Here is a 23,271-nt window from a genome sequence, read left to right as displayed (position 1 = left end):
CTGATTCAATTCAGCAACTATTTATTATTAAATGGTTTCTAGGTGCCAGGTCCTGGGCTAAGTGCCAGGGAGATGCACAGTCAAGAGTGAGAAAATTTTGTCACTTGTTTATTTGGGTATACAATTTGGAGTGTGGGTTTTATGAGATTATTCTCTTACAAAAATGAATACTATGGAAATGTGTTTTGAGTGAAAATAAATGTATAACCCAGTGGAATTGCATCTCAACTCCAGGAGGGGAGAGAGAAAAGGGAAGGGAGACATCATGAATCATGTAACTTTGGAAAACTTAGGAGTAAACTTGTTATTAGAATAAAATAAAGATAAAATTTTTAAAAATTAAAAAAAGAGTAAGAAATGTCTGCCCTCAAGAACACAACTGAAAAATGACTGAACCACCATCACAAAAATATTTGTTGAATAAAGTATTATTTTCACGTCAGAAACTGACGAGTTTGCCTTATCTTTTGTAATAGTAGGACTAAATGAAGAGTAAATCACATTAATAAAGAAGAGCAATGACTAATTGAGAAACTTACAAATAAGCAAACCAACCAACAAAAGTCTTGAATTTAAGGAAATTTATCTTCTCAAAATGTCAACATCTACTGCAAATCAAGATGCCTGACATCAAAGCTACAAAGAGACTAAAAGGTTTATTTCAAAGAACCTTTTGTGAGTGAAGTCATTAGGGCATTAAAATAAAAGATACAGAACAAAACCAAACCAAACCAAAAATGAAAATAAAAAAAGAGAAAAGAGTTTAGGAGAGAGAGCAGGGGAAAGGTCACAGTGACCTACCTGGAAAAAAATAGAACTAATGGAAAATAAGCTTAATCAAAATGTCCTGTCCTTCACTGCTCTTGTTTACAATGAGAATCATCAATTTCTACACCACCTAACTCACGCTTGTGGTAAAGACATTATTTTGTAAAACCAAGTTTTAAGGCACAAAGGGCAATTTATTTACTAATAGCAAGGAATTGTAAAGCACACTTTAAAACACATTCTCTGTCACATCACTGGAAACCTGATAGCCTACAGAATTTGTTAAAAGTAATCTGTTATCAACAAAATTTTATATCTTACTTCTGTCTGATTAAACTCTCCTGACAGTAAAACCAGATGATAGTACAAAGTTCACAAGGACTTCCATGCTGCTCAACTGGAACTGGTCTCCCAAACCTCCTGAAACCAACCACCAGTAAACAAATACAAGACACACCCAGAAACTCTCTCAGAAACATTTACTTCATCCCTCTCAAGCTGCAGTTCACAATAGCTGGTCCTATTCCACCTACAGAGGCCTTTGCCTAGAGCTAAAGGTCAAAAGAAAACACTCCCTACTAGCTTTATACTAGTTTCTCTATAAAACATGAAGACTTTCTAGAGCAGGAATGAAATTCTAAAGGTGCAAAAAAATAACAAAGGATTTTTAGGTGCTTGACAGAGGGATAAACTCACAGTGTTCCAAGAAGGGTGTTATAATAAAAGATACAGAACAAAATAGAACAAAACCAAGAATAAAAAAAGAGAGAGTAGGGGAGAGAGTAGGGGAAAGGCCACACAGTCAGATGTTAGAAGACTTCCTCATTCATGCAGTGCCACAAATTGGCAAAGTCTCCATACCTAGGTTTCAGTCTTTCTTTAGGGGAAAAAAAAAGCCAACAGAATCAAAGATTTTTGGAGCTATAAGACTATTTACTTAAGGTCAATTCTCTCATTAAATAGGAAGGAAAGGAGCCCCAGAGTAGAAGAATATCTTCTTCAAGATCACACACAGAGTTAGTAGCAGGGCTGGACAAGACCCTGAATCTCTTGACTTTTGCCCAATTTTCTCATTTTGCTAAGGTTCCACCTGGGTCTATACTCTTGTGTAATCCCTCACCTATTGTGGGGGGAGTTACATTCCAGAGACCCCTCAGAGATAGAGGAAAATCCGTAAAGTAGTGGTGTTACATTTATTTTATTATTTATAAATATTTGAAGGCTTTATAAACCTTTCCCACTCTCCTATAAACCTTTTCCACACTCTTATTAACCTAGTCACTGAGCCAATCAGTGCCCAGAATACCGAACACAGCACTCTGGTTGGTCACCTTTCATTCCATCAGCCAATAGTGTGCCACAATAAGTGTAACTCCACAATACAGAATTAGATATATATATATTTTTAAAACCTACGATACAGTGAAGCCTCAATAAATGAACCGCAATATAGCAAGGGATAACTGTAACTTGTTCTTCAAACCTTTCTTCTCTCTTTATGTCCCTATCAAAACTCACTTATCCTGAATGCCTTTGTTTCAACCAGTTATGAGAAAAACTCTTTTACATGTTAATCCCATGGCATCTATTTTTAGCTTGTTGATCTTGACCATCAAAGCCAGAGTTCTAGTGTCTAGATCAGGGGTCGGCAACCTTTTTGGCCGTGAGAGCCATAAACACCACATTTTTTAAAATGTAATTTCGTGAGAGCCGTACAGTGCTCACAGTGCGCGCTCCTGCAACAGCGCCTGAAAAAAAATGGACTTTATGGCTCCTGAGAAAGAGCCATACGTTGCAGACCCCTGGTCTAGAGGTCAGATTTCAGGCATCAAAGGGTATGAAGGTTTCTGGAGAGAGGAAGACTGTCAACACACATACCACAAGGTAGCTACCACTGAAGCCATCCTGCCCAACATCATCTCTCCAAAATCACAACCAAATACATGTAGATATACTTTGCTGTAACACTATTTTTTTACATTGCTATGGTTTTGTGTAAAATATATATGTAAAACTATGTTCTATTACATTTTGCAAACGTTTTTACAAATAAAGGAGAAAGAGAAAAATGACATTTTCTGCAATGTTCAAATAAATTGAAATCATTTGTTACATTCATTTGGATGCCATTTTCTAAGCAGCTTACAGATCTATTCCTTTACAAAAGGAAATGGGAATCTGAATTTTCATATTATATTGCCATTTGATACCAACCATTTCCTTTTTTTTTTTTAATTTTAATTATTTTTTAACCCTTACCTTCTGTCTTAGAATCAAATACTGTATAAGGCAATAGAGTGGTAAGGACTATGCAATGACGGTTAAGTGACTTGCCCAGGGTCACAAAGTCAAGAAGTGTCTGATGCCATTTGAACTCAGAACTTCCCATCACAGCCTGGCTCTCAATTCACTGAGCCAGGCAGCTGCCTTTTCAAATGATAAAAATAAATTTATGTTTGTAAGATAAATTGATCTCAATTTTGAGAACAAAGGAAAACAAAACAGCCCTGAATCAAATAGAACAAAGAAGTCAACAGGATAAGAAATGTGTTCATTTTCATTTTTTACACTTACCCATTCCTCTACATTAGGAGGCTGCTCTTCAAAGACAGTTTCTTTGTCCCATAGAATGTTGGATTTGTCATATCTTTCCATCTTACTTCGGGTTCTCACAGCAAAGAATATCATTAAAGCAAAAGCCATAATAACCAGAAATCCCAGTACAATGGCAATGGCCTAAAAAGTTGAGAAAGTCAAACATTAACTTGTTTGGTTGTTTGGAAGATTTAAAATAATCTATTTACTTTTTCATAAAATAAGGAAATCCAACTTTATTGATATGCTAAGAACAATACTAAAAGACTATTAATTCATATTTACTAAATATTTTTATTTATTTCACTTACATAAAATAATTCATAGGATATGCCTTAATGAATGCATAAGACTATATACTTTTTCTTTTAAAACCTTACCTTTTACCTATATATACTATATATTGGTTCCAAGGCAGAAGAGTGGTAAGGGTTAAGCAATAGAGGTTAAGTGACTTGCCCAGGGTCACACAGCTAGGAAGTATCTGAGGCCAGATTTTAAACCAGGACCTTCCATCTCTAGTCTGGCCTTCAATCCACTGAGCCACCCAACTGCCCTCTGCAAATATGCTTCTAAAGCTTATCTTTCTAGGTAAAGTAAGCATTATAATCTTGTTTATACTATACCCATATAATCTTATTTAAACTATTTCCTTAACAAAGCCATTCTTCATAGATGACACAAAAGGATCAGCTTATACGTGAATGCTCAAAAATTCTTCAACAGTGTAATTTCATTTGGTCTTACTAATTAACTAGGTGGCAGTCTATTAAATGAAGATCCAAATTTACAAAATGGAAAGAACAAATCTGCCTCATTTTTTAAAGGTGGGCCTTTTCAGTTTTCCACTAATAGAAAGAAGGTCCAGTTGGGCTAATCTTCCTATCCTATTGTAGGGATCCTACAAGAAATACAGAGTTTTCTCACATAAAGGACATAGACTACAACAGTTTACAACAAACAACAGATTAAGAGTAACAGGTCTCCACTCAAAAAGCAGGACTATAAAGAGGTGGTCTCATACTGGTGAGAGCACCAGGTCATGCCATTGCCATGGCATCCTCTGTGTATATTAGTGACTAAGGGAGTTAGAGTCAGTCTTCTTTCTACATGGCTGATTTGTAACAAGGTCACTTTAGAGCTAGAAGGGACCTCAGAGATCGTCTCATTGAATCACTTCATTTTGCTGTAGAAGGAAAAACTTCCCCAAGGTCTTAGAAGTATTAAGCATTGCAGCAATGCAATAATCCAGGACAATTCTGAGGGACTTATGAGAAAAGAATGCTATCCACATCTAGAGAAAGAACTGTGGGAGCAGAAACCCAAAAGAAAAACAACTGCTTGATCACACAAGTCGATGGGGATATGATAGGGGATGTAGACTATAAACGATCACCCTAATACAAATATTAATAATATGGAAATAGGTCTTGATCAATGACACATGTAAAACCCAGTAGAATTGCTCATTGGCTATGGGGTAGGGAGGATGGGAGGGAAAGAACGTGAATCATGTAACCATGGGAAAAATATTCTAAATTAATTAATTTTTTTCAAATCACATTAGTATTAAGCATGAAAAACAGAATTCAAAGAGTGTCAGGGTTGGCTTGGGGGAGAGAACTGGCCTCCAAGCCATGAAATCTTAGGTTCCAGGCATACCTATGACACATACTGGCTGTGTAAGTCTGGGCAAGTTCTTGAAACTGTCAGCATTCTAGGCAATTTTCTAAGACTTTAATCTACAGAAAGAATGTGTTGTACAATTTCCCTTGCCTGAAAGTTCATCATATTGGTGAAAGCAAAGATCCTTTTCCATTTTACCATATTATCTGTCAAACAGAGGGGGAATTCAGTCACGAAAAGCAGAAAGAAGGCTTGGCCATGAAAACCTCTGGGCATAAGGAAGGGGTATTGAGATGTTTCTGGAATATCCAAACCTCCAGCTACTCTGCTGGAGAAGATCTATTCCTGTATTCCTGTCTTTTGAGCAGCAGAAATAAAACCCATATTTGCACAAACATTCTATTTTTGAAGACAATAGATTGATATTGTACAAAGTTGTATATGTTTTATAAAATCTATATCTGATTGCTTTCCATCTCAGGGAAGGGGAAGAGATGGAAAGCGGAATGAATGTGGAACTCGAAATGTTAAAAATTGTTTTTACATGCAAGTGAAGGGAAAATAAAATATTCTTAAAAAGAGAATGCAGACAAAAAAAAACTTTTACATGTTTGTATTCCCCTCCCCCAAAACTCCAAATAAATAAAAGAATGAAAGGTAGGGAATTGCCAAGTAAAAAAAAAAAAAACCAACACTATCCAACACCCCAAAAACATTCGTGTTAATTTGCCAATAATTAATGACTCATGTAGTAAATATATATATATATATATATATACTTATCTGTATTCATACCTCTTGGGGATCCACCACACAGAAGTGATAAAGATATTGATCCACATAGAGTCCAGTTGCCGTGGGTGCATAAAATTGGTTGCAGAGAGCATATATCTGAGCCGAGTACATCGACCCAGAAGCCTGTGCTGTTGGATTGACTCCCATTATGTAGACAATGGTAGCAATAAACACTAGGATGCCGAGGATAGCGCTTACAATGATCACCACCAAGAAGTACATTCTTGATCTGGATATTCCTGACCTTATAACACTGGTCACAAATATTATCAACGCAGCAATGAAACAAAATGCCGTCATGGCCAGGAAGAAGCCTTTTGCAGCCCTGGGGTCAGTGTAACTTCCATAGCTATAGCCGTAGCCATAGGAATAGCTGCTACCAAAGCCTCCGAAGCCACTACTTCCTCCATAAGGGTAGCCTCCTATACCACCTCCCAGAAAGGGGTTTCCATAGCCTGTGTCCCAGGCAAGTGTAGAAGCCACACAGGCAAAGATGGCAATGCACATGACAATAATGAGAACTGCCAAAATCCTGATCACTCCTGGAGGAGAAGTCCACTTGTAGAAATGAAGTATTTCATCCTCTGGATAGTAAGAGTAGGCTGGCTGAGAAAGCATTGGCCGAACGTGCATCTCTCCATTGTATAAATCATTGCTTGGTGCATAATGAGATGGTTTGCTGCAACACAATTTTTTTAAAAACACTTTTTCATTTATATGATTTTGGCAAGATCTCAGTTAAATCACATAGGATAGAGAGGGACTAAATGAAATCCCAGACAAAATTTATCATATAAGGTTATAGTATTTTATTTAAAAAATCATTCTGTAGAGTTAGTTATTAGGCCCTCCCATTAACCATATCTGTGAAGTAGGCCATGCATCAGAACTTCCATATTACTCTAAAAAGATTATACTAAAAAAAAAGAAGAAAAGGATTATGTGTACAAAAATATCTATTGTGGCTTTTTTTGTGTGGTAGTAGAGAAATGGAAACTATTGGGATATCAATTAATTGAAGAATGGCTAAGCAAACTATGGAATACTAAAGTGCTATAAGAAGTGATGAAGGCTGTGTGACCCTGGGCAAGTCACTTGACCCCCATTGCCTACCCTTACCACTCTTCTGCCTAGGAGCCAATACACAGTATTGACTCCAGACTGAAGCATAAGGGTTTAAAAAAAAAAAAAGGCATGAAGGGAATGGTTTTAAAGAAACCCTGGAAAGACTTGTAGGGAAAGAAATGAACAAAACCAGGAGATCTATTTATATAGTAAATGCATTGTGAAGTCAAATAACCTTGAAAGACTTAAGAACTGATCAATGCAATGACCAACCATGCCTTTAGAGGACATAAAGTAAGGCGACAGATTCAGGGTGCATATTGACACATATAATCTTTGGATGCATATTTGTTACAAGATTTTTTAATTCCTTTTTTCCAATGAGAAGAGGAAATGGATTTTTATTCACTAAAATTTTGATTTATTTAAATATTTTTAAGGGTTTTTTTTGAGCCTTTATTTTAAAAGATGAGGAAACTGAGGCTTACCTACCAAAGTCACAGCTATTATTAAATGGCAGAAACTAGGACTAGAAATTGTCTTAAGACAATTCCAGGCCTCCTTATTACCATCTCTCACAAGTTTAATTTTCACATAAACCAGTGAGTTTAAATAGAATGTCCACAGACTATCTTTCTGAATCCAAAGCTAACCATATTACTAACATATACCAACAGTTAAATTAAAAGAATCAGGAGAAAAATATGTAGGGAAAGTCACCTAATATCTCTGGGCCTCAATTTCCTCATCTGTAAAATGAGATGGTTGGTCTAGATGACATGAGGGGCTTCTTCCAACTCTAAATCATGATGCTATGATCTTTTAATGAATCAATCCAAAGGAAAAACAATACCAACAGAAATAAAGAAAGTTTTGATCTTTGAAAATTCCACATGATAAATGGTCAGCACAAATTACCAACTATGTACTTTTGGAAATAATTTAGGGCATTGTCAGTCTTGTTATTCCTTCAGTTTCCATTAAAAAATTTTTGTAGTAAACCTATGCAATGAATAATGATACAAATAGTTGAAAACACAAATAATGTTATTCAGTAAATTCAAATTAACCTTTAATAGCAAAGTTATTAAAGGTTTTACATTGTGTCAACTGTCAAAAATCTTAAGTGCAAGAGCCACACTCCACTGACAAACTATTACTACATAAAGAACTACATATCCTCCCTGACTATGGAGAGCTAAATTATTAAGAAAGATGTCAGGAGATATTTACAATTCATCTGGCCTGTACGGAGGAGGACTTTCAAATGGTCTGGATGACATTGTGGAAATCAATGGTCTAGAAAATTTCAAAATGAAGATTTCTTCTTAACCTCCTCCAAGATAAGACAAACAATCTAGAAAGAAAAAGAAAAAAAGAATAAGCAAATGAGTCAATAAATGAATGAATAAGTTTTAAAATGGATTTATTTCATAAACTTACACTACTTTAATACTAGAAATTTAGCTACATGCCCATCCCCGAAAATAAGGGCCAAGGAACCAAGTACTCTAGGTTTCATGAAATGTAATTTATCATTTACTTTCTTCAACTACTATTAACAATTCGAATGGTAAATTCTAGGAGAATTGTTTTACTTCATGCTTTACTAATGATTTCACAACAATAAATTTATCATTACAACTCATTAACATTACAACAATCATTAACAACTCCACATGTTTATAACATATTTTAAATCATTTTCCCAGCAACAACCCTGTGAGAGTGGTAATAAAGTATTCCCATTCTCCATTTTGCTATAGGTTGAAATGGTTAATTACAACCCTAGGTCAAGCACTATGAATACAAAGAATCTCACAGTCCCTCACCCACAGAGAACAGGGCTATATCAAAAAACATGAGAATTATTTTGTTTTCTACTGTTAGGAGAAAGATGGGCAAGAAAATTCCTTAAAAGTTTAAAACTTTAAAGGGAAAAAGACTCGCACAAAAATATTTATAGCTACATTCTTTGTGGTGGCAAAAAAACTGGAAAATGAAGAGATACTCTTTGATTGGGGAATGGCCGAACAAATTGTGGTATCTGTTGATGATGGAATACTATTGTGCTAAAAGGAATAATGAACTGGAGGAATTCCATGTGAACTGGAACAACCTCAAGAAATTGATGCAGTGAAAAGAGCAGAACCAGGAGAACCATATACACAAAGACTGATACACTGTGGCACAATCAATTATAATGGACATCTCTACTAGCAGCAATACAATGATCCAAAACATTTCTGAGGGACTTATGAGAAAGAACACTATTCACACCCAGAGAAAGAACTGTGGGAGCAGAAACACAGAAGAAAAACAACTGCTTGACCATATAGGTGGATGGGGATGTGATTGGGGATGCAGACTCTAAAAGATCACCCTAATGCAAATATGAATAATATGGAAATAGGTCTTGATCAATAGCACATGTAAAACCCAGTGGAATTGTACCTTGGCTATGGGAGGGGGGAGGGAAAGAATATGAATAATGTAACCATGGAAAATTTTTCCTAATTAATCAATAAAATTAAAAAAAAAGTTTAAAATGTTCCAATAGATAAAATGTACATTTTCAGTTACACATGTATCTTTCTACAGAGTCATTTGTTTTCAAATATATATACTCCTTTTGATATAGGGATTGCTTGGCTTTATCCTAAAAATCTCTATAGCAGAATTCTACAATTTTTCTGAGCAAAAGAAATGATCTGTTTTTTTGGTGGTTGTTTTTTTTAGGGAACAATGAACCATTTCCCCATCAATCTGAGGTTTATCCCACAAATACACATAGGAAACATGCATGGAGTTACATAAAGAGGAAACACGAGAGAAGAGAGTACACAATGTAGAGAGGCCCACACATAATGAAAGGAATTTAAATTTTTCATTTAATTATTATTAATTTATTAGAAGTCTAGGATATGTCCCTAGCAGTGAGCTAGGGTCTGTTGGGCTGCTACTCCCCAAATAACTTTCATTCCAGTGGCAAAGGCAAAACTAATTCATATATGAAACAGAAATAAATAATAATAAACAAATAAATAAAAATAAATAAATAATAATTTGAAGCAGGAATAAATAATAAGGAATAAATAATAAATAATAATGAAATATCAGAGAGAAAAATGACCTTAAAGAATATCTAGTCTAATTTCAATCTAAGAAATGAATTCCTTCTACAACACTTAGAAGAGTAGTCTTTTCTCGAAGAATCCTAAATTAAGCAAGAACCAGAAGCAACTGCAATCCAATTCAATAAACTCAATAACTCAAACCACTGAGAGGATGACTTATATTTAATAAGCACTGTTGGGAAAACCAGAAAGTAGTATGTAAATATTTAAATGGCATGATGCAGATTCTAAGAAGTATGGGTGATCACAACAAGGTAAATGAAGTTTAGAATCACTAAGGATGAAATAGAACTACAACTCGGTCTAAAAACTTAGGGAAGATTTAGACATGAGGAAGAGAGGAGAACATTTCTGGCAGGAGCAGAAACAGTGGGGATGGTTTGTGGGTCAATAGGAGACTAATCTAAAAGAGGCAAGGGTACATATTGGGAATAGTAGGGAGTAAGGTTGGATAAAAAGGTGAGTTCAAAAAATTAGGAACAAGAAATCAAAGATGATACAATAGGAAATAAGGAAACATGAAGGTTTTTGAAGAAGGGAAGGGCTTAAGGAAAGTAGTGATTAAGGAAAATTAGGCTGACATTAGGATGAAAGCATTGAGACTATGACTAAAAGAGGTCAAGAAGCTGCTGCCCCCAATCATGCTGAAGTGCTAAAAGGTTCAAGATGCATGGAGAAAAAAGAACTAGCAATGAAAAAAAAAATGCTCCAAGAAACTTTTGGGGAAAAAAAATCAAACAAAAATCAATTGGATTTGGTACCTAGCTGGGTACAAAGGATGAAAAATTTAAATCAGAGATGACAATTACACTTCCAAGTGTCTGGGAGAAATGGTAGTGCCATTGATAATGCAATTAGAAAGGGGGGAAATTGCTTCATTGAAGGAAATGAATTTAATTTTAGACATTCAGTTTACGGTGATAGTTGGAAATGTCCAAAAGGCAGATGAGGATATGAACTTAAGGTAAGAAGACTGTATGTAAGATACAGATTTGAGAAGCAGTAGAGATGAGTTAAATATATAAAAAAATAGAAGAACTCTCTTAAAGAAAAAGTATAAAAAGAACAGAGCTTGGGAATCCAAGAAAGAAGAGCCAAAGTATATAAAGCAGAAGAGTAGAAAAAAAATCAGAATAAAAATAATTTAATTATAAGAATGGGAACTGAATACAAATAAGGTGTTCACTACTTCAATGATTCCCAATATCAGTCCACCAAAGATGCTAGAACTGTTGCTGGTCTCAAAAGGTTTTTGAATCATTCATCAATGAGCTAACTGCTGTCGCTACTGCCTATATACATTGGTCAAAAAGCTTGGAGTCAAGAGAATTAATATTTGATTTGTGGTGGTGGTACTTTCAATGCCTCCACTACTACTATGGAAAAAAGAATCTTTGAGGTCAAATTCACAGTTGGGGACATTCATTTAGGTAAGGAGTCTTTGGTCTCCCACATGGTCAACCATTTCATTGCTGAGTTCAAGTGCCAGCATCAGAATGAAATCAATGAGAACAAGAGGACAGTTTGTGAACTTGCAATATGTACTCTTTCTTCCAGAACCAAGGTCAACATTGAGATTGACTCCCTCTATGAAGGTATCAACTTTTATATCTCTATCACCTGTGCCCATTTTGAGGCACTAAACTCTTCCATGGAACATTGAAAAAAGCCCTAAGGGAAGCCAACTTATGAAGTTAAGTCATAGATGCAAGACATTATCTTAGTGGGTGGTTCCACTTACATCCCCAAGATTCAGAAAATTCTAGATCTTCAAAGGCCAGAAAATGAACAAAAGAGTATCAGTACTGATAAGGCTATTGTTTACAAGGTAGCTGTCCAGGACTTGCTGTAGTTGTATGTCACTCTTTTCCTTGGTTTTGAAACTGCTGGTAGAAACATAATACCACCATCCAGGGGTATACAGGTAAATGATTAACAATGTTCTTCATGGGGGGGGGGGGGAAGGAAACCCCAAGAGTATGTCCACAACAAGTTTAATCTGCTACTTTCCTGATTTTAAGTCCAGACAATCAACAGAACAATGAATCAAGCCCTAATTTGCAGGGCTTTAACAATGAGGTCCTAAAAGCTGACTTGAGCCAAGTGTAACACATCCCTGCCACCAATCCTCCCAAGCAGACATAGACCTTTATTGGACTCAGACTCCCAGCCTGGTGTGTGCTTATTCTGAGAACAATGACAAAGGCTAAGCAAATCTGAGTTTACAGAAACTTCCTTGTCTCCTAGGCTGTCTCTCAAATTGAAATACTCTTTGATATTGGTGCAAATGGCATCTTCAGTGTATCTGCTATGGATAAGAGCATGATCATCATTGACAAAGACCATTTAAACAAACAAGCTTGAGCATATACGGTTACAAAAGCTGAGAAATACAAGGTTGAAGATGGGAAGTAGAGAAACAAGGCATCTTCCAAAAACTCCCTTGAATTTTATGCTATCAACATGAAGAGTATAGTGGAGGATGAGAAACCCCAAGGCAGAAATGGTGAGGAAGATAAACAAAACAGAGACAAAATGCAAAACAGTAACTAAATAACCAACTGGCTCCATAAGAACCTGACTGCTGAGAAGGAAGAATTTGAGCATTAGCAGAGAAAAATAGAAAATGTTTTGAACACCATCATTACTAAGCTATATGAAAGAGTTCAGAGAGCATGCCAGGAGGCATGCCTGGTAAATACTCAAGTGGCAGAGCATTCCATATATGGCTGATCCTTACAAATCCACCACTGAGGAAGTTGACTAAATGTACCTGCCAAGAGAGCACTTCATATGCTTTTTTCAAAACAGGGGCAGCTGGATAGCTCAGTGGATTGAGAGTCAGGCCTAGAGATGGGAGGTCCTGGGTTCAAATCCAGCCTCAGACACTTCCCAGCTGTGTGACCCTGGGCAAGTCACTTGACCCCCTTTGCCCACCCTTACCACTCTTCCACCTATGAGCCAATACATAATAAGTTAAGGGTTTAAAAAAAAAAAACTGACTCAAACCACCCCAAAGAGATTATAGATAAACAGACTTGTATGAAAATATTTATAGCTGCGCTTTTTGTGGTGGCAAAAAACTGGAAAACGAGGGTATGCCCTTCTATTGGGGAATGGCTGAACAAATTGTGGCATATGCTGGTGATGGAATACTATTGTGCTAAAAGGAATAATAGACTGGAGGAATTCCATGTGAACTGGAAAGACCTCCAGGAATTGATGCAGAGTGAAAGGGGCAGAGCCAGAAGAACATTGTACAGAGACTGATACACTGTGGTAAAATAGAATGTAATAGACTTCTGTACTGGCAACAATGCAATGACCCAGGACAATTCTGAGGGACTTATGGAAAAGAACGCTACTCACATTCAGAGGAAGAACTGCAGGAGTGGAAACACAGAAGTTAAACAACTGCTTGAACACATGGGTTGAGGCGGACACGATTGGGTATGTAGACTCGAATCTACCACACCAATGCAACTATCAACAATTTGGAAATAAGTCTTGATTGATGACACATGTTAAAACCAGTGGAAATGCACATCGGCTTTGGGGTGGGGGGGGGGGTGGGAGGGGGTGGAGGGGAAAGTAAGAACATGAATCATGTAACCATGATAACTTTTCTAAAAAATAAAAATTATTAAAAAAAACTGACTCAAACCTATATAGTCTGACATTTGAGTTACTATGTAAATATGGGCATTCTAAATACTTGAGTGTGTGCAAATGGAAGGAAGTCAACAACATTGTACTTGATCAGTATGGCAGACAAATAGAAATGTAATTTTTGTCCAGAAAAATAAAAATCCATTTTAAATGGGCACCATTAAAAAAAAAAAAAAAAAAAGGAAGGGGGCAGCTAGATAGGGTAGTGGATAGAGGACCAAACCTGGGTTCAGGAGGGCCTGGATTCAAATATGATCTTAGACACTTCCTAGCTGTATGAGCCTGGGCAAGTCACTTAACCCCAAATTGCCTAGCCCTTGCCACTTTTCTTTCTTAAAATTTATACTAACACAGAAAGGAAAGGCAGCTAGGTGGGCTCATTAGATAGAGCTAAGCCTAGAGATGAGAGAGAGCTCCTAGATTCAAATGTAGCCTCAGACACTTCCTAGTTGTGTGACCCTCAGCAAGTCACTTAACCCCAATTGCCTAACTCTTAGTGCTCTTCTGCCTTGGAACCAATACTTAGCCTTGATTCTATAATGGAAGGTTAGGACTATTTTAAAAAATGGGAAGAATGAAGGACAGAAGGAAGGATGGAAGGAAGGAAGGGAGGGAGGGAGGAAGGAAGGAAACTTAGAAAACAATACAAAACTATTAAGTAGTCAGAAAACCCACTCTTTAATCAGGAAAAAGCGATCGGTTCATTATTCTGGCCACCACACAGAGTCATAAGCTAAAACCACACAGAGCCAAAGGCTCTGGGAACCCTATCCCTGGGAGAAAGCACTATACTATGTACCAACTCCTCTGGGAGAAGACATAGCTCTTAGTGCAACCTCCGAAGGGAAACTGAACCTAAGATTCTCTTATACCCTTTTGGGTATGTGTGTTGGAATTCAGGGAGGTGCCATTTAAAAGTATCTTACAAACTTCCTGTGGATACGTGGGGACTTTGAGACTACATTCCCTGTGATCCAATGGGTTTCCGGTTTTTGGACGTGGGGATGTCTCTGATGTCCCCAAATATATAGGGCAGCTTAAATTCGGAGGGCAGCCTGGAGAAGGCCTCTTTGTTACCTGAGTGGGCTCTCTGGCATGGGAGACTAAGAAGATGGGTGGAGATACAGACGGGCGGTAATTTTAAAGAAAGTCAGGCTCGGTCATATATATATTTTACCAACATGACCATGGCAATTAAAATATTAATTTCTCTTATAATCCCAGTCTTTATCATTTTTAATCGTAACAGGTATAATGAAACATTATATACAAAACAGGGGTGTCTGGCATGGAGGGGGTCTCAAAAGGGCAGTGGCAAACTGAGGCATCCAGATTTCATGTTGACATAAGAAAGTTAGAAAATCCATGGAGTTGAGAAATTTGAGAAATGTAATATCTTATATGAGGAATAGCAAGTAGGCCAGTGTCACTTGGTCAAACCATACATGTAAGAGTAAAGTGTAAGAAGCCTGGAAAGGTAAGAAAAGGTCAGGTGCTTGAAGGGGTTTTAAAAGTAAAATGAAGGGGTTTATTTGAATCTTGGGGTAACAGGGAGCTAATAGGGAACCAATAGGATTGCTATGGTCAAACCTGGACTTTAGGAAGATCACGTTCTTATCTTTTTAGATCAGCTGTCAAAAAGCATCTGGCTACCTTTGATGAATTCAAGTCATCTGGTCCAGATGAATTACACTCCTGGTTCTGCAACAACTAGCACATGTACTAGCTGAATCATTGCAAATGATATTTGTTGGAAAATTCATAGAGCAAAGGAGAGGCTTCAGAAGACTAGAGACACACAAATTCCTAATTTTAAAAAGAGAAAATGGGATCTTTAAACTAGAAGCTAAAGTTTGATTTTAAGGAAAACTATAGAATGTATTACTGGAGAATTCGATCGTTAACATCTAGAAAAGGAAGCACGATCATAAAAGGCTCTTTTGCTTTGTCCAGAATGGTTCATGCTAGACCAACCTTTTTTAACACAGACGCTAAACTGGTAGATCTGGGCATGCTTTTGATAGAATTTACCTAGATTTCAACAAAAGTGTTTTTTTATAAACTATGTCAAACTATTCTTGTGAAAAAATGGAGATATACAGGCTAAATAGAATGAGGAGAAATGATTGAAGAGTTGAATTCAAGGAGTAATAAACAAATGGTTTGATGTTAGCTTGACATCTCCCAAATTTCATTCTTACACATCTCCAGTGGAGTATCAAGTATCAATGCCTGCCCCTGGAATGTATTATTTTTATCAAGGATAAATAGAATTTGATAAATAAACTTATCAAATTTATAGGTGACGCAAAGCTAAGGGGGACAACTAAAATCCTAGATGATAGTCAATATCCAAAAGATATTGTCAGGCTAGAAGAGTGGGTTGATTCTAAAAAGATATTTAATAAGCATACAAAGAAGTTATTTAACGATTTATTTATTTTAAAATCAGTTTGTTTAAGGAAAAGGATTCCTGCCAGAGACATACTTTACCAATTATTTTAACCCATGAGATCACTTCAGCTCCTCTGCCTTCCCTCATCCCTCCAGCTCAAAGCCTAGGTATTCTAAACTTCTCACTCATCTCACACATCCAATTGATTGCCCAATCTTGTTTCAACCTTCACACCCCTAATTTCCTGGTTCAGACCCTATCACTTCCCACCTACACTATAGTAATTGCCTTCTCATTACTATCCTTGCCTTCCATATTGCCCCACTCCAACTCATTTTTCACTCATTTGCCATAAGTACTTTCCTAAAGTGTAGATCTGATTCATGGCATTTAATAAACTCCAGTAGTTCTTCATAACTTCCAGAATCAAATATAATGTACTCAATTATCTAAAGGTCTTCACAACTTGAACTCTCTCTAACTTTAAAATCTTAAGACTTCAGTCCCCTCCATGCACACTCTACAATCCAGTCTCAATGGCTAACTAGCTCTTCCTGGAACAGGACACACCTATCTCCCCTTTCTACCTTTGTACCCAGTGTCTCCCAGGCCTGGAAGGCTCTCATTAATTCCCTTCTACCTCTTGCTTTTTATGACTTCTTTCCAGACTCAGTAAAACTTCTGCAGGTGGCCTTTTCTGTTGTGCCCAGCAATTAAATGCCTTCCCTCTGAGATTACCTTTTTCATATACTATACATATAATATATATGTCCTGTAAGTACCTAATAATTTGCATGTGTCTGTCCCATTGCAATTGTAAGCTCTTGGAGAACAGTGACTGTTTTCCCTTCTTTGCATCCTCTTGTGTTCCTGACACATAGTAGATTCTCAATAAAATCCGTGCTGAATGATCAGTGAGTGATTTCTTGATTCTATCATAAACTATGGCTACAGTCTTTTTAAGTGACTGAGGCTTGGGGGGGGGGGGGGGAGGAGTTTGCCTAGTACTTTTTAAATGCCAATTCAAATCTTCTGTGAAAATTACAGTGAAAACACATAGTATTATGTGGAAGCATATAAACCACTACTCTATACTGGCTATATCTCTAAACTGGGGGAGAAAAAAAAAGAAAAACATGTGAATATCCTGAAAAATTAACACAGAATATAACTCTCAAGGTCTACACTGGTACATTATACAGGCTACATTTGGGACCTAGGTTTCTATCAGTACAGCTATTTTTATGTCAATTCAATTTTGGTTTAAAAGAATCATCTCTGTCACAGAGAGAAGGGTAATTTTAACCGTTTGGACAAATAAGAGAAAGGGTGAGGTCTAATAAAAAATCTTAGTAATTGTAAAGCCCAGTGGAATTGTGCGTCGGCTAAGGGGGGTAGGGGGGTTGGGGAGAGGGAAAGAACATGAAATATGTAACTAGGGGAAAATATTCAAAATAAAAATTTTTTTAAAAATCTTGGTAATAAGAAGTGAAGATTCTCAAGTCCCATTCAAAGATGTCCCCTCTATCCGACCCAGACAATCAAGCATTTATTAAGCCCTTTCTATGAGTCAGGCGCTGAAGACAGTATCTACACCCAATTGATCAGCTATGTAAACATAAATTAAATCTCTTTTCACACAAATTAACCAAAAAAAAAAAAAAACATAACCACATTAGGCTTCAGTAAAAAGAAACTGCAACGACCCAAACACTGAATAACTAGTCGAAATCCTGATTCAATGTTTCTGTGGTACATTTCTAAGGGCGAAGCTTTTTCAGATGGTTATACCCAGGCGCGCCGCCACCTCCGCGGCTAGCCCGGCACTGCGCCTCCCAAAATGAAAACCAGACCAAACATCCAGGACCTTCCTCGGATTCTGTAAACCCCTCCCGGTCTCCTTTCCACAGGTTTCGTTTGAGTCCCAACAAGAAGGATTGAAAGAGAGAGAGTTGGACGTTCCCCAATTCACCCTGCTCCCCAAGAGTCCTACGCTGCACCCCGTTGGACAGTAGAACCCTGGCACCCAAGCGAGCGCAGGTCGGGTTTCCTCTTCCTGCAAAGTCTCCCAAACAAGTCTTATTGTTTTAAGAACACCACAACAAGAATCCAGGAAAGTGAAAAGTTTTCGCTTAAACCCTGGGAGTGCCTCTAAATATTTCGGCCGAAGAAAGCTAGGGGAAGGTTTTATACACACATACACGCACCTAAAACACCCTGAGCACCGCCCTCCCCGCAGGGGGGCAAGTTAGCTCTGGACGGATGGGTGGGCTTCCTCTCCCCAGCCCTCCACTTCCCAGAGTCTCTTCCACCATCCTCCCCCGCCTCCTTTTCAAGCCTCCAGCCACCTCAACTCCCCCAAATCCAGATCCAAAACCCCCTCCTCCGCAGAGTCTCAGGCCAGGGCTGAAACCAAGGCACAAAAGTCCCCCCTCCCCTCCTTTCCGCCGATCCAGCTCCCCAGGGGAAGCAGGCTCGGTCCTTCCCGCCTCCGAGAGGGAGGCTCGCACATACGACCCACTCCCCTCCCGTCCTCACTGTCTCCGCGCTGGGCGCACTAGCGGCGCACTAAAAGAGCGAGCTCACTTGCCACCCGCGCACCTCACCCCGGTTCTCTCTGGGTCCTCTTCCCGCGAGCAAGCGGCGGGAGAATAGGCTAAGATACAGCCACCTCCTCCAACTCCCCTGTCCCCACACCCAGCCCTTGGGCATGCGCAGCTCCAGTTCCTAAACTGGGGTTCCCCACGGCTGTAACCCAGCCAGCCCCTTCCCCTCCGCAAGGAAGTTCCCACCTGTGCTGCAGCCTTCTGGCGTGCGCGAGGTTCGAGGGACTTTCGCTGCTAATATTGCAAAGGGAAGAAGGAAGAGAAGGAAAGGGGAAGGGGAGGGGGCGAGAAGGAGCAGGTGTGGCGCTGCCGCCTTCTCCAGTGACCCATTCACCTGAAACTCGAGGGAGGAGGGGGAAAGGAGGAGAAGAAGGAGGCGGGCGGGGACTAACAGGTAGCTCTCTCGGTACATCAATCTAGAGAGCTTAAAGAGACAGAGCTGAGTTTCGCCTGGCGGAACGAATCCCCTCCAGGTTTGAGCGCTTTGGTGGGATTGAGTTGGCAGTAGAAGCTCCTTACCTAAGGCGGAGTCTTGTTGCGTTCTGCTAGGGGGCTTGGTAAGCTGTAGGCATGATCTCCCCACGAGCCCTAGTTTTCCTGGAAGGGTGTGAGCCTCTAGAACTCATTCGGAGCGAGTTCGGTATGTAATTCGGTTGGGAAAGGGCTGCTTCTCCCCCAGCTTCCACGAAGTGTAGTCAAAGAATTGTTGGCAAAGAAAAAACTGTTGAACTGGAAGCCAACTATGTGAGGGTGACGCATCAAGTCGGTGAAGAATTTTGAAGGAGATTATTCTTAAAAACGAGGGTGAGATCGCTGTATTGTGAGGTTCCGTTTTTCTGCCACTAACTGTGAGGCTTTAAGCAAGTCACTTTATTTATCTGCGACTCCGTTTAATCTAAACCGAAGGGTTCATTTAAGCTAAAATTTCTCCATGATCTCATTTCTAAGTCCAAGATCCGGTAGTGTTTGATATTACTTTGCCCTGAATTACTGGACATAGAGTTGTGGGTTTTCGGAACTTAGGAAATAAAAACGTTTGGACTGATCTAAAGGAGATAGTTGTTTTAAGGACCTTAGGAGAAAAATTATGAGTGTAGATTATTATGCTAATATAAAAGTGAAGTAATCGTGTGCAATTCCTCCCATCTCCGCAGTTTTGTTAGTGACACCACGTTTCTTCCTAGGCTGGAAATCTAGGAGTAGATTCTCCAGTCTTCTATCCAGTCACTTGCCTTGTACTGCCTGGCAATACAAGCTCTTTCCCATCTGTTCCCTCTTTACAAACCCAACTTCATTCAAGCTCAAGGTCTCTCTTTGGTGCTTTTTCTGGACTGTTCTGATAGCCTTCTGAACTCATAAAGCATAGGATTTAGAAACGGAAAGAACCTTAGAAACCATCTATTCATCAATCAGCTAATTTTATAGATGAAGAAACAGTTCTTGAGTACTGTAAGAGTAGCAAAGAGGAGCCAGAACTCAAAACCAGGTATTTGAACCCCAAATCCAGGGATCTTTCCACTATATTTTGTGTTCTATTTTAGGATGCTGTCTCTTCTCAACTCTGTCCTCTCCACCCCATTCTTTACCCTGCTGTCAGAGTTCTGATTTTGAGATTCCCTTGATTCAACATCCTTCATTGGTTTCCCTTTATCTATCTCTTGGGCTGGCTTTTAAGATTCTTTACAGTCTGACTCCAACCTACTTTTCCATCATTTTTCCCACTTACCATTCATACATTCTCCAGTCTACTAACTGGTCCTGATCCCTTCCTGCAGTCTTCCAAATCAATTTTTAAAAAAACCTTTCCGTGCCCCACCCCCAACCCCATTCACTCTGTCCAGCCTTGTACTTGTTAAAATATACAGTGGAAAAACTTTCAAATCGCTGGACAGGAATTTAAATACTCACTCTGCAACTTACTATCTCTGTGACCTTGGAAGTCACTTAACTTCTCTGGAACTAAGGATCCTCATCTATAAAATAAGGGGGGTTGGAATATGTGAAGATTTTGTTAGGGCCCAACTCAGATATCACCTTTAATCAATTCCCTCTCCAAATGAAAGTGACTTATGTCTATCTTTCCTTTGCTCCCATTATAATGTAACTTTTCTTATACTTCTCCATGTGTATTATCTTATCACCCCTAGTAAACTGTATACTTCTAGACAGCAGGGACTAGTTGTTTTTTGCAAGTTTGTATCAAATTTCTTCCCAGTGCAGGGCTCATTTGTTCATAGATTTAGATCTGGAATGATCAAATGACACTTAGTAAATGTTCATTGAGTTTAATAAAGGTAAGGAAATTGTATTGAATTCAAGAGCCTCCCATTAAAAAAGATTCAATGCTCCTTGTTTGTATTACTACCATTCATGGATAACTGAGAAGTTTGAGATCCTATTTCTTAACCTGTCTAATCTTATGTGGTCCATAGCTCTTTCTGGGGAAAAAAAACAACTTATTTTATTACAGTTCTTGACATTTTGCCTGCTTACGTTGAGCCATTAAATTTCATAAATTGGGCTTCATGTCCTGCTTCAAACTTTAAGGTCTGTGTTGCTAATAATTAAGTCTCTCATGCCACACAGAAGTATACACACTTGAATGTTATAATCTTTTAGGAACTATCACATTATATAAACATTATATGGAGTACTTTAAAAGATGACAGTCTTACTAATTTCTTTGGAAATCTTTTGCATTAAAATCATTGCTACAATTATATTTTTAATACAAGTGTATATTTCTCTGGGTAATGATGTTTTAATTGTTAATACAAAGCTGGAAACTTATTAAATTAATCTTTTAAATGTTAGCATTAAACCTTCTATCAGAACCAGATAAATTGAACCAATTTTTTTTCATTTTTTTATTTAAAAAAAGAAGGGATGTGAATGAGATGTTAGAAAAATTAGAGCTAATAGATATCCGGAGGAAAATAAATAGAGATTAAAAGGAATATACCTTCTTTTCATCAGCACATGACACATACACAAAGATTGACAATGTATTAAGGTATAAAAACATTGCAAACAAATGTAGGAAAGCAGAAATAATAAATGTAATTTTTCAGACCAAAATGCAATAAAAATAATCAATAAGGGCTTATGGAAAGGCAAATTGAAAATTAATTGGAAACTAAATAACCTAATTCTTCAAAACTAGTGGGTCAAAGAACAAATCAAAGAAACAATTACTGATTTAATTGAAGGGAATGATAATGAGGAAACCACATATCAAAATCTATGGAATGCAACCAAAGTAGTACTCAGGGGGAAATTTATATCCCTGAGTGCATATATCAACAAATTAGAGAGGAAAGAGGTCATCTTAAAAAACTAGAAAAAGAACAAATTTTAAATCCCCAAATAAAAACCAAACTGGAAATCCTAAAAAGCAAAGGAAAAACTAATAAAATTGAAAGTAAAAGAACTATTGAACTAATAAACAAGACTAGAAGCTGGTGCTTTAAATGTTAGCATTAAGATTCTTTAATCGTCTCCTAACAATCCATTCAGTCTATATAATTAAGCAGTTGTCCCAGATTTATCATCTATCTTTTTAAAATCCTAAACTTTGACATTTGCTGCAGAGAGAATAACTAGGGAAACTAAACTTGTCTTTTAAAAATTAAACTTTGTATTATTTTAGGGGGAGAAAAAAGAATGGTTTGCTAATTAACTTTGCTGAAAATGACAAGCATTTCTTCTTTCATGTTCTATTAATATAATTTAATTGGATTGTGTCAACTTGGAGAGGGGTCTCTAGTTAGACCACCCTAGTGAACTGTTTTTGTTCTTCTTGTTTCAAATAAGTTTATAAGTGACTTAGAAGTACATGCTTATCAAATTTAGCAAGGACATAGAAAAACAGAATCAAGCTATAAAAAACAATAGGCTAAGAATGATAAACTAAGTCCAACATAAAATTCAGTAGAGTTAAATATAAAGTCCTATGTTTGGAATCAAAAAATCAACCTCATAAAGAAGAGCTACCTAAAAACACTTCATGTGAAAAAGACAATGATGGGGGTTTATTTTGGAAATTTAAAAGAATAAGGTATATGGCATGACAGCAAAAATAATCTGATCTAGTCTACATTTTTAAAAAGCACAGTTAACTGAACAATGGAGGTGATGATTGCTTCAGTATTTTTGTAGTATTGTTACATTCTGGGTGCCATATTTTAGGAAGTATTTTTAAAAGCCAGAGCATGTCCAGTAAAGTACAAACAGATATCATGTGTGCCAAAACATTCATAGTAGCACTTTTAGAGTAACAAAGAAGTAGAAATAAAATAGGTACCCATCAATTGGAAATTGCTAAACAATTTGTGTTATGTGAATGTAATGGAATATCTATTATGGCACTGTAAGACAAAACAAATATGAATTCAAAGAATAGTTATATAGGATAATAGATTTAGAGCTGGAAGAGTCCTTCAAGGTCATCCAGTCCACCCCTCATTTTAGAACTTTAGAACTAAGAAAATTGAGGCACAAAGAAGTGAAGTGACTTTTTCAAAGTCACAAGATAGGAAGTAGCCAACCCAAGTCCTCAGACCCCCAAATCCAACATTCTTAATATTTTCTCACGTTGGATCTTATGATCTTGCAG

General features: G+C 37.6%; 1 protein-coding gene across 1 annotated transcript in view; it reads right to left on the bottom strand.

Moving 5' to 3' along the window:
* The window catches only part of OCLN (occludin), a 52,164-nt gene extending 44,032 nt beyond the window's left edge, over window positions 1-8,132 (bottom strand). Inside the window, exons 1-3 of the mRNA XM_044657681.1 lie at window positions 8,083-8,132; window positions 5,785-6,463; window positions 3,343-3,504 (exon numbers count right to left, since the gene is read on the bottom strand). Of these exons, the coding sequence (XP_044513616.1) occupies window positions 3,343-3,504; window positions 5,785-6,463; window positions 8,083-8,132 (891 nt within the window). The remainder of the gene's footprint in view (window positions 1-3,342; window positions 3,505-5,784; window positions 6,464-8,082) is intronic.
* Window positions 8,133-23,271: the final 15,139 nt, after the last annotated feature.

The sequence above is a fragment of the Gracilinanus agilis genome, chromosome 1 (assembly GCF_016433145.1).
Source record: "Gracilinanus agilis isolate LMUSP501 chromosome 1, AgileGrace, whole genome shotgun sequence".
Classification (NCBI taxonomy): Eukaryota; Metazoa; Chordata; class Mammalia; order Didelphimorphia; family Didelphidae; genus Gracilinanus; species Gracilinanus agilis.
This window is presented reverse-complemented; position numbering and strand designations above follow the sequence as displayed.